The sequence below is a fragment of the Furipterus horrens genome, unplaced genomic scaffold (genome assembly GCF_987537825.1).
Source record: "Furipterus horrens unplaced genomic scaffold, mFurHor1.1.pri manual_scaffold_2, whole genome shotgun sequence".
Classification (NCBI taxonomy): Eukaryota; Metazoa; Chordata; class Mammalia; order Chiroptera; family Furipteridae; genus Furipterus; species Furipterus horrens.
Window position 1 is genome coordinate 3,522,351 of NW_028327172.1, and position 12,448 is coordinate 3,534,798.

At 60.0% G+C, this 12,448-nt stretch overlaps 1 protein-coding gene across 2 annotated transcripts in view; it reads right to left on the reverse strand.

The window, feature by feature from the left end:
• LRP5 (LDL receptor related protein 5) overlaps positions 1–12,448 on the reverse strand; it is a 95,645-nt gene that overhangs the window by 30,131 nt on the left and 53,066 nt on the right. For both annotated transcript variants that reach the window (XM_090257505.1, XM_090257498.1), the window contains exons 6-9: positions 9,610–10,006; positions 8,116–8,287; positions 2,506–2,722; positions 603–892 (exon numbers count right to left, since the gene is read on the reverse strand). In XM_090257505.1, the coding sequence (XP_090113631.1) occupies positions 603–892; positions 2,506–2,722; positions 8,116–8,287; positions 9,610–10,006 (1,076 nt within the window). The remainder of the gene's footprint in view (positions 1–602; positions 893–2,505; positions 2,723–8,115; positions 8,288–9,609; positions 10,007–12,448) is intronic.

Below are 12,448 nucleotides of genomic sequence, written 5' to 3' on the forward strand. Positions count from 1 at the left end.
ACAAAGGACGGGGAACCACTGGAAATACAGAGGGGCTTCACACACAGAGACCGTCGCTGCTGTGGTTCTTCGGAGTTGGGAAAAGGGGAAATGACCAGAAAACACTTAAAATAAGGCAGGTAATGTTAGTTAAGCTCAATATGGAATATCTGTGCAGTGGAACCTTTTACACATTTAAAGAATTCTGTTAGCCCTGGCTGCTGTGGCTCAGCGGACTGAACGCCAGCCTGCAAACTGAAAGGTCACAGGTTCGATTCCCAGTCGGGGCACAGGCCTGGGTTGTGGGCTAGGCCTCTGGTTAGAGGCGTGTGAGGGGCAACCGATCAATGTTTCTCTTCCTCTTTTTCTCCCTCCAGTCCTTTCTCTCTAAAAATAAGAAAATAAAATCTTCTTTAAAAAGAAGAAAATAGAAAAGCCCATCTGTGGGCCTCCTGGATCTGCTTATAATCATTCATGCTAGTTTATGAAAACAGGCTCACTGATGTTTTACTGGCTTGAGCTGAGTTACGATCAATATTTAAGAAAGCAAAGCCTTTGAGGCGGCCCGCCCGCAGGCATGGTGCCCACAGGAGAGCTGTGCCCGGGCCGCCGCGCACACGCACCTTCAGGCTGACGTCCGTCCAGTAGATGTGGTTGTTGGACACGTCAAAGTCCAGCGCGGACGCCTCCTTGACGCCCGTGAGCGGGATGGCCACATCATTGTTGTTGGTCTCCAGGGAGATCCTGTGGATGGTGGCCCGGCTGGTGAACACCAGGAAGGCCTCGGGGACAATGCAGGTCTTCATGTCACTCAGCAGCTCCAGGCCGATGGGGCAGCCGCACTTGGCCGTGCGGGGGGTGAAGAAGCAGAGGTGGCTGCAGCCCCCGTTCCGGTCCGCGCATGGGTTGGTCCCTGGAAGCCAGCACACAGGCCTGACACATCAGTGGCCCAGAGGCCACACGACGGAGCCACGGTCACGTGGGGTGGAGATGGTGGACGCCCAGGTCTTCCCTGGGACTGGAGCAGCAGTAACCAAGGGCCCCAGCGGGTCCCCGGGTGTTAACTCGCTCCAACCACGCAGCGAGCTGGGGGGCAGAAGTTCGTCCCATCCCTGTTTTTCAGTCGCAGGACCAGAGGGCAGAGAGGTGACACCGTTTGGAAGTTAGGAAGCGGAAACCCAGGCTGGCAGCAGTAACGCCCCGAGGCAGGGACGGGATCATGGTCCCTCCCCGGCCGGGACTCCTGGCCTGATCCCACCCAGATGCCTCCTCCGATTCACTGATGACATCAGCGACCTCAAAAACTCAGGTTCGCTGGGACAGTCGGGGGCGCCTCTTCTTTATTAAAGCAGATGGCACTCAGCACATTCCTTCGTTTTGGGCCAGCCTGCTAACCCCACCCACCTACGGCAGTGCCGTTACCTTGGCTCTGACTTAATGGTAATATTGCGGTTTACGAAAAAGAATCCTCCTCCCCATCTCTCTCAGTCAATCCTGAGATGAGAGAGAGATACGGGGGAGGGCGGGGGGGAGCCTACTTTCTCAACTCTAAGTCACACCCCGTGGATACATTTTTGTCGTTTCTCCACAGCGGACGGCGAATGCGTTTCACAAGGTGGCCGGTAAGACCAAGGGTGCTGATTCCATCACGTCTGTCTCAGGAATGCAGGTGGGGACTAACCCAGAGACGCAGAAGCAGCGGCCGCTCCCAGGTCAGCCCACACAGCCCCCACTCCGGTCCTCCCCTCAGCCGTCCCTTCTGCTGGCAAACCGTGCACCCCACCTGCTCCCTAAATTCCAAGCTCAAACGACCACCCTTGGGGTTTAAAGCCAGGCATTCCTCTGCCTCCCTGCTACCCCCGCCCGACTGGTAGCAGAGCTCAGGGGCATCTCACCCACCAGCCTGCGAACTATTTGAAGGCAAGTCCTGCGTCCGCGCTGATGAGGCACTCACTCATCTAGCGAAGGTCTGCTGAGCGTGTCTAACGCACAGGCGCTGGGGCCCCGGCGGGGATCACAGCCCCCGCCCCGTGGAGCCCACAGCCCCCCCATCCCGGCCCCATCACACCGGGACGCTACTCTCTCCAGTGCGGCTGGGGGACCTGCACCCGGAATCCTTTTCATAAAGAGACAGAATCGTGTGAGGTGAGCTGTCTGCAAACCTTGGCGCTGAGGCCGCGGCAGACCAGGCACGGCTCACCCCCTTCCGCCCGGTAAGTGGGACGTACTGTGATCGGCACGTGGGGTGGCTCTGGGCACTGAAGCACACAGCAGGCAGGCGATAAACGTTCGCTGTTGTCATGACAATTACTGCCCGCAGGGCCGGCCACGGCCATGCCCACCTGTCCCTAACCAGGTAGCGCCACCACCTCCTGCCCCGCCCATCCCCAGGGTGAGGCATCCCAGACGGACACTTCTGCGCCCTGAACTGGCAGCGCGTGGATGGAACAGCAGCCACAGCCCCGGCGCTTCCTCATCACACCCGCTGGCACGGCTGACCCGTGGCTGGAGGCAGCCCAGACTCACCGGTGACCTTGGCCACATTCACGGCCTTGAGCCCCATCAGGTCGGGCAGCTGGTCGATGATGACGTCCCGGCTGGCCTTGACCTTGTGCACCCGCTCGATGCTCCGACGCTGCCAGTCAGTCCAGTAGATGAAGTCCCCCAGCAGCGTGAACCCAAAAATGTGCGGGAGCTTGTCCTCCAGGAGCGTCTGCCTCTTAGTTCCATCGATGTTGATCACCTGGCGGGACAGGGGACAGAGGTCTGGACCGGCCTCGGGCCTGAGCTGCCTGCGACAGCCCGGGCTTGCCTCCTGGGGGCCTCGGAGGCATCTGCACCTCGCAGGCCACCGTACAAGGCCGGGGACACCACTCATCGGGGAGCTGGGTGAGTGACGGGTGAGTGACGTTTTCAGCGAGGGCTGGCCCGGAGCCTCGCCCTGCAGCCCCCCGACCTGGGGCGGATGCCCTGCTGAGAGGGGCAGCGTGGTCTGGAACGAGGAAGGCAAACAGGCGCCTTCTCCCACACCACTGCCCATCAGCCGGGGGTGGCCGCCCGGTACCGAGGCGTGGGTCTCAGCCCCGGGGTGGGCTCTGCCAGAAGCAGCCTGGCTTTGATTAGCAAGCCTGTCCCCAGGAGGCCCCGGATCACACCCGAGACGCAAGCTGAGTTTCAGAAGCCTGCCCCGTATGGCACTGCAGGCTCTGGGCAAGATGACCCCGTGCCTGTGGACTAGTTTCTCGCTGGCTCAGGACCAGACGGACTCGGAGGACCCTTCTGGTCCTGCGTCTGAGCGGCAGCTCTAGGGAGCCTCCCGCCCAGACACACCAGCGGCCGTTTACTCCGAGAGGTACACGCTAAATCCTTTCCTTGCAGAGTCCGTGCTGATTAAAAGCATCAACCACAAAAGCCGTAGAGGGGAAGAACACTGTCAAACACAAAAGCGCCTTAACCAGCCGGAACACACACACACGGGCTACGACGTGATTCTGATGACAGGGCGTCCCGCAGACGTTTATGTGAAAAGGAAGACGGTAAAAATGCAACATCCAAACCCCGGGCTTTCGGGCCGGGATGAAAGCGGCGCCGTGAATCAAAGGCAGGTCCCAGCGGACCCCCTGCGGACAGATGACATTTCCACCTCATCAGAGAAACCGACACCCTCTGCTCTGCAGGCAGCAGACGCCCAGGACAGGCCAAGCGTGTGCCGAGCAGAGGTCGTTGGTCCCCTGTGGCCGGACAGCACAGGACACAACTGCTGGGTCGAGAGGGAGGGCCGGCCGCCGGGGCCCCGCTGGTAGCCCCCTGCACCCCCGTGCACCTCAGTTTGTCCACCTGTCACTGAGGGGGCAGCCCAAGTCACCCAAGGAACTTAACCAAACAGAACAATGGCTGGGCCCCACCCTGGGGCAACTCAATCGGAACTGAAGGCCCAGGGCCCAGCTACAGACCCCGAAAGCAGCTCCCGTAGGTGGTGCCTATGAGCGGCCCAGGCGCGAACCCTAGATTAGACCATCCCCTTGTACCACAAACTGGGGAGCTGCCGGCCTCAGGCTGCATGGATTTCTGTGCGGAAGGCTAGATGCCACTCCTGACGCCCCTTGGGACTCCTCAAGTCAGCAATGCAGGGGACCCTCGAACAACACGCACTTAGGGGTGTCAACCCTCGGACATCCTAGTATAATTTCTGACTCCCCCAAACTTAACTATTAGTAGCCTACTGTTGGCTGGAAGCCTTATCAATAACAGTCGAGGAACACACGCAGCCCGACCTCGGTACTCGCTGCATTTTGACAAGAAAAAAACGTTTCAGTGCTCAGCGCCCGCTCGCCACCCAGTGCCCCTCTCTCATGATGAAACAGAGGCCGGCACGTCAGTCTCACGGTCGCTTGTGAACAGTTTGGTACTCGTCACCAGTCTGGAACGAATTAACGACACGTACCGAGGTGCCCCTGTATTTTGTACATGCGTTATACGCTGTATTCTTACGATAAAGTAAGCCAGAGAAAGAAAACGTGACTAAGGAAATCAGAAGAGAAAATGGATTTAGTGAAAACAACCCACATGTACGCGGACCCACGCAGGCCCAACCTGTGTTGCTCAAGGGTTCACTGCAGGTGGCAGGGTTAACTCTCCAAAACAGTCTGGGTGCGGGTGTGCGCCTGGCCCCACGACAGGAAGGCACAAAAAGGTGATGAAAACACACCGGCTGCTGGACACCGGGCCCCTCAGAGAAGCCTGAGCCCACAACTCGTCCCCGGGAGGGGCCGTGCTGGGGTCGCAGCTGAGAAAGTGGGGGGTGGGGGGTCCGTGTGTCCCCAGGAACCCAGTCCATTAGAGGCAGGACTCGAACCCTCGGTCTTTGACTTGGAGGGGTCGGGCTGGGGGTGTGTTAACACCACGAAGAAAATAATCCACATCTAGAAAAATCGAGACTCAGAGGTCTGTCCTGGCTAGTCTGGCTCAGTGGATGGAGTGCCGGCCTGCGAACTGAAAGGCTGCCAGTTCGATTCCCGGTCAGGGCACATGCCTGGGTTTGGGGCCAGGTCTTCCAGTTGGGGGCGTGCGAAAGGCAACCAATGGATGCATCTCTCACACATCGATGTTTCTCTCCTTCTCTCTCTCCCTCCTTTCCCCTCTTTCTAAAAATAAATAAATAAATAAAATTTAAAAAATGTTTTTTAAAAAAGACTCCAAGATTTTAATATTCCCAGATGCCACTCAGGAGGAAGAGATGCGCGGACTTCGCACAGGGAACAGCCTGCATGTCGGCCTGTGTCCGCGACCACCCTGGGGTGGAGCTGTGTCCAGCACAAGCCCCGAAGCCAGGGTCCACTCTGGACATGCAGACGGACAGCAAGTGACGGTCTGGGCCCTGGTCCGCTTTCCCCCAGTGTGTGCCAGCAGCGCCGCCGCGGGACAAGGAGGGGTCCCCAGGCAGGATGGTCGGAGGACACTCACGCCGCCCAGTCCCCTCGGAGCGGCTCAGTTGTTTTAAGCACAGAAGGCGCTCAGAAGGTGCTCAGAAGTCCTGCAGGAGCGCGCCCCTGACGTTCCCAACTCTGTTTGCTCAGAGAACCCCAAACACCTGCCATCCGCTCTCCTTCAAGGCCTCCCGGCGATTAGCTCCAAACGGTTAGGAATCCGCTCAAAGTGTGTGGTCTTGTTCTGTCCCCAGCACGGCGGCGGCCTCGTCACCCCCATCTCCCCACCGTTTTCACTTCCTGCTGGTTGCCCTGGGAACTCTGATGGGCTCCTGCCATCCCCCACCCCTCTGGCCCTAACTTCTCTCTGTTCTGCTTATCCGATGCCCCAGCAGGTCACGTTTACATTCTGTCTGGTAGCCTACCACTGTCTTGGGGCTTTCTCTGTGGGTCGATTCTAAAAGTGCAAAATCACCTGCCTGCTGTGTGACCCAGGGCAGGTTATGGTCCCCTGGACCTCTGTTTCTTGTCCACAAACAGAGACTGTGCCCCCTGCCTCAAAATGCAAATGTGGGACAGGCACATGAAGAGGTGTTCCACGCCCTTAGCCCTCAGGACAGGGCAAATCAAAACCAAGAGACCCCACAGCACAGCCACCAGGGTTGCTATACACACAGGAGAAGATGAAACATGACAGGTGTTGGTGAGGATGCGCTGCCGTCAGAGCCTGTACCTGCCTCCGTGACACTGTAAAATGGCGCGGAGCGTGGGAACGGCGAGGCGGCCTCGGCAAGTTAGACACGGAAGTACCGCACGGCCCACCAAGGCCACTCCTAGGTACCCACCCGGAAGGTGCAGAAACAGGTGCTCAAAGAAACCTGCGCACAGATGCTCAAAGCGGCACTATTCGCAATCACCAAAAGGCGGAAACAACCCAAGTGGCCCCCGACCCGTGAACGGATAAACCCGGCGTGGTCCACTCACGCGACGGGACGCTACCCGGCCACGGAAGGAAGTGAAGCTCTCACACACTGCAGCGTGGGCGAGCCCTGCAAACACCGTTCCGTAAAGAAGCCAGACACAGAAAGCCACATGTCGCAGGGCTGCGTCCACATGAAATGTCCAGGATAGGCAAGTCCAGAGACAGACAGATGAGTGGTTGCATCGGGGGAGGGATGGGGAACTGACAAACAAGCGTGGGGCTTGGGGGCGACAAAAACGTTCTGGAACTAGAGAGTGGAGATGTGAGTGTACTGCAGGCCCAGAATTGTGCCCTTTACAATGGCTGAGCCCTGGCTGGTGTGGCTCAGTGGATTGAGAGCCAACCTATGAACCAAAGGGTCGCCGGTTCGATTCCCAGTCAGGGCACAGGCCTGGGCTGTGGACCAGGTCCCCAGTTGGGGGCATGCAAGATATAACCACACACTGACGTTTCTCTCCCTCTCTTTCTCCCTCTCTTTCCCTCTCTCCCAAAATAAGTAAATAAAGTCTTTTAAAAAATAAACAAAAGTAAAAATAAAATGGTTGAAGTGGTCAGTTGTATGTTACATTTATTTTACCGCAATGAAAACGACACCGGCGATGCCTGTCCCACGTCCATAAGTGTCAGCGGGACACGTGCATCCCAACCCACTCCCAGGGGACGGTGGGGCCTGTGGAGACGAAGCCCCCTCGGCTGACCTCTCCAGGAACACGGGTCTCGTGTTCAGGCACAGAGGCTTGAGGGACAAGTGTCTTCGAACGCCCCTCAGCAACAACTGCAGCAGCTCCTTGGGACGGCACGGGGAGTCGTCCCCAGGCCCGGGCCCCCGACCGTGGCCGCTCAGAAGTGCGGCTCGACACCCCGCAACACAGACACACACTTGTGTTCTCGCTTCTGCGCTCCCCCCTGCAAGCTGCCTGCCGGGGGTCACCCACTGGAGCCCCGGGAAGAACAGAGGCGACTGCCCAGCTGGTGACGTCAACAAGCAGCCACGTGACCAGAAGCAGACAGGACTCGCCCAGAAGTCACTGGAATCGAGGGAGGCGGTCAAGCCAAGGAGAAGCAAGGATGTCAGTCAGTAACCTCCCTGAGATGGGGACAAATTTAACCATGTGTCGTCAAACAAAACACGCCCGTGAGCAGAAAGCAAGCTGCTAAAGCACGCACATGGACTACCACTTCGATTGCCACGTAACGTCACGGCAAGTCACGCAGAGCAAAATGAAGGCTGTTCAGAGAGACGTCCACGTGGTGCCAGAAAGCGTCTTAACACATGAGAAGGATACACCCCGTTCAGGATGGTGGTCACCCCTGGCTTCAACGACGCTGACATGTGCTATCTCAAGCTGGGTGCTGGATTGGGGGAGGACCCTTCCTTTTCTATGACGTTGCATCTTGACATAGTTTAAGACTCCCAAGACATCACACAGTAGTCAGGAGGGTTCCCACACACCCTTGGCACAGCTTCCACCGTGACGGCACAACCACAATACACGCCCTACGATGTCTTAACTCGGCCGTTGTAATGACAGGAAATTTATCACAATAAGTTATTATTTCGACAGCTGTATTTGGCCAACGAACGGAGCCCAGGCCCCGACACACCTGATGGGCTCCGGGCGGCCAGGCCCGGCCTCTGCGTGCAGCTCAGGGGCCATGGATGGCTGGGCCGCGCAGTCTGTGTCGCACCGCTTCACGGCCTGACACGCCCCTGTGGGGACAGCTCACCTCAATTTTGTCTGTCTTGGCATCTCCCCAGTAGAGCTTCCCCTCCTGCAGGTCCAGGGCCAAACCGTTGGGCCAGCCGAGTGACGTGTTCACCAGGACATGCCGCTCCTGCCCGTCGAGGTTGGCACACTCGATTTTGGGGTTTTCTCCCCAGTCTGTCCAATACATGAGGCTGTAAGAAAAGCACACGTCTGTGACCGTGGCCGTCTGCCTCGTCCCTGCTGCATCCCCAGGGCTGAGAACAGTGCCCCCCACACACACCCCATCTCCCCCGTCACGTGGGAGGGGCTCGAGAAAGGCTGGCCAAGGGGATGGATGAGCACAGAGCCCCAGACGCAGGACCAGGGACACCACAGGGACGGGTGTGTCCCCGGTGTGGCTAACTGCTTGGGGCCCCTGGACTCAAAGGGGCAGGCCAGCAGAGAGTAGATCCCCTGACAAGGGACCTGGGGCTGGAGAGGCTGAGCACTGAGGGAGGAAGAGGCAGAGCAGAGCCTTCCCCAAAGAGCTCAGGGGTCCCCACATGCAAAGCAGGTGACACATTCTCTGAGGCCCCAAAAAGCAAAATCAGAGCCTGCAGCGGCAGCTCTGGGGCAGAGGGTCCAGCACTAGGAAAACCTGCCAGACCTGGGCCCCAGACCCCAGGGGCTTACACACCCCATTGCCCGGGGAGTCTCTGACTCAGAGCTGGGAGGGGCCTTGGAGTCTGCTTCCCCCCGCCCCCATCACAGATGAGGACACTGAGGCCACAGAGGCAGTCACCTGACAGCCATTCATCGGTGGCTGAGCGGTCACAGTCCCTACCCGGGAGCGGGCATCCAGCACCTCTGTCTCCTGGCCCCTTACACCCCGGGGACCTGCGTCTCATCCTCACCCACCCTCCACGGGGGACCATCCTCCATCCTGGCCTCGGCAGCTGACACAGAGCAGCGTCTGCCTCCGCGGCCCCCCCTTGAGCAAGTCGCTTAACCTCTCTGGGCTTCAGCTCCCTCCACTGCACAGCCCACCCCACGGCGTGAGGGAGGGGGGAAAAGATGTAACTAGGTATCATCTAAGCGTGGCGCGTGCCCAGAAGAGGCCGGTCTGTGCGCAGTGAGCGCAGCAGCGGCCACCCCGTCGCCGCCATTATTAGCCCAGAAATCGCCCTGTGCACTGGTCCGCTTTGCAGGCACAGAGACTGACCCCAGAGAAAAAACGACCTCCCCACGGTCTCCAGGACCTTCTGTGCATTTGATCCATAACAGCCTGGGTCAGAGCTTCTCAAAGTCTGGCCCCCGGACCAGCAGCAGAAGCCTGACCATGAGAGACGATCAGAAATCAGTTCTCGGACCCACCCGGGGCCCCGAAGCCAGAACCTGGGGGCACGGCCCAGCCACGTGCGAGCACAGGGGCCCTCCCCCGGGGGATTCGGACAAAGGAGACAGTTCCAGAACTTCCGTTCAGCCCCGCTGCCAGCCCCGGCCGGTGGGCGCCCCGCCCGCCGCCTGGCCTCACCCCATCAGCGGGTGCAGCGCGATGGCGCGGGGCTCGTCCAGGTCCTCGGACACCAGGATCTTGCGGGAGGTGCCGTTGAGGCGCGTCACCTCGATGCGGTCGGTGCCCGTATCGGTCCAATAGAGGTTCCGGGCCACCCAGTCGACCGCGATGCCGTCGGGGTCATTGATCTCGGTGTTGACCAGCGTCTGCGCCCCCGAGCCGTCCAGGTGCGCCCTGCGGATGGCCCGCACCTCGTCGTCCGTCCAGTAGACGTGGCCCTCCAGCGGGTCGTAGTCGATGGCGATGGCGTGCCGGATGTCGGCGACCTGCAGGACGATGTCCGTGAAGTCCGGCGTGTCCAGCGAGATCCTCCGCAGGTCCGTCCGCCGCGCCAGCAGCAGCACCTCCTCGGCCCCTGCGGACACACCATGAGCAGCGGGGTGAGGGACTGGGCCCGGGCGGGGGCGGGGGCGGGCACGGCAGGGGAGGGGCTCAGCAGGCCCCGGGGACAACGTTCCCTGGCGAGTCCCACGCAGCCCCCGGCGTCCTCGTCGGAGCTCTGCAGGGCCGGCAGGGTTTGTGTCACCGCAGCAGAGATGGGAGAACAGAGGCTCAGAGAGGCTGAGCAACCAGCTGACAGGCACACAGCCACTGGCTTCAAGCCCCTCTCCCTACCACCCTGGCCGGGTGAAGGCTCCAGGCCCCGCCAGTGGGCCAAGCTGCTCACGGCTCCCACTGGGCCCCACGTTCTCTACGCGCCTGCCCCGCAGGGCAGCTTCACATCCCGCAACCACATGTGTCATCACACGGTCCGAGGGGGCCGTCTCGTGGACAAGGGTGAGCACCTTGGGACAGGCGCCCCAGCCTTCCTGGCTGTCATACAGCAGTGCCATTGTCTGACTCTGTCCTGGATCCTCCCTGCTGGGACTTATCAGCACTTCCAGCAGACGGGGCACATGCAGCCTCATGTGGACTCAGGGGTCCTGGGGTGCTCCCCAACCCTGGCCTGGGCACCTCCGAAGACTGCTGGGGTCAGCACGTGGCCCTCTACCCGGAGTTCAGTCATCACTCACTCGTTCATTCTGGCCCTTTCTCGTCTCAAGGACCCACAAAGGCAGGAAGATCAGGCACAAAGAACACTTCTGGCACTGTGGGGCCCCCTACCTGATTTGATACAAGACCCAGAATGGGGTGGGGCCCCACCGCCGTCACGCAGCATCACAGGGTGCAGACGGGAACGGAACCAGCCTGCCCTTCCCTCACACCCAGGCCCCCAGGCCCAGCCCACTGCCCGGCCTCCTCGGTGCCTGGTCAGGCCACAGACGGGACGGCCTCCCACACCCCGGCGCCAACTTCTTGCCACCAGGGCCAAGCCTTCGGAACCAGTGCCCTGCATTTCAAGAAAGGGCAGGAACGGGGTCCCTAGCCTCCTGCGCTGAGGCCCAGAGGTCCTAACCCGATTCCTCCACTAGAGGGTGCACACGTGACAGAAATGGTCTCATGAACCCAAGACCAGGGAAGCTGAGGCGGCCGCCATGGAAAAAGCGAGGCTGGGGGCCGGCAAGGCTCAGAAGGTGGCCCCAAATGACCAATGACCCTGGACACTTCCGAGATCCAAACTCAGACTCAGACGTTCTGATTTGATGTGCGTTGGAGGGAGAGGAGGGGAATTCTGGATTTCCACAGACCGTCTTCCTCTGGGCTCCATTCCCAAAATGTTCTGTTGACATCTGACCTGTCTTTCAAGGCCCAAGTCACACTCCGCCTCCTGTCCCGGAAGCTTTTCCTGCCTCCCCGCCCCAGTGGGTGGGCTGGCCACCCACTCACGGTGGTCCCTCCGCGTGGGCACCGCCCCTCCTGGCTCCAGCAGGTTCTGGCACACACGTCTCGCCCTCCGCAGCGCCAGCACAAGGCCACGCTCAGGGCCAACATCCTAGGACAAGCAGGAGGAATTCAGGGCAGAGACCTCCTGGCACGGACTCTGCGGTGTGACTTGGGGCAGGTCCCTATGTCTCTGGGCCTTTTCCTCATTTATAGTGAGGAATCAGACCAACCTGATGGTACGTGAGTCCCTGTCTAGCTCTGACATCAAGGGCACCATAAACCAAACTCCACAGAAGGTTCTGGCCTTCTCTGCTGCCGGGGGGGGGGGGGGGGGCACCCCCCAGGGCACCGCCAGGAAGAGTCCTGTCCAAGAGGACACCTGCAAAACTTTCCGAAGAGGCTGTCAGCGCCCAGGCGGAAGTTGGGCAGCCTCACTGCGCAGGACGTGAGTGGACATCAAAGCCCACTTGACCTCAAGGAGCACTTCCACCACAACCCCCCGGGAAATGCTGCTCCCCGATGGAAACCGACACTCGGTCCCAAAACACATTTTGACCCTGCTTTGCCTATCCCTGTTCCCATGATCCTCCAGACGCAATCACCTAAAATAGCACCATCCTCACACCAGCCCCCGAGGCATGATTATGCCCCATTTTACTGATAAAGAGCCTGGTGCACAGAGAGGTTAAGCTTCCGCCCAGGAGCACACCGCAGCAAGTGGGAAAATCAGGCCCCACAAACACTTCGATCCCTGGGGTTGCCACACACAGGAAGCCTGAGGTGACGCACTGCCCAGCCGGCCCGGTCACACCACCACGACCTTTGCAGGCAGCTACTTTCAGCCAGGCCCTGAGCCAGGTGCTAGGGGTGAGGACGGAAAACACAGACGCGGGCTCAGTCCCCCTGGTGCTCCAGGGACACAGGGCAGAGACCCTCAGGGCTGGGAAGGCAGGCTGGGGCACAGAGGCAGCTGGGACTGGGGCCTGGCCTCCAGGTCCAAGAGCTTCTGGGACTCACGTGACTGTGACCACCA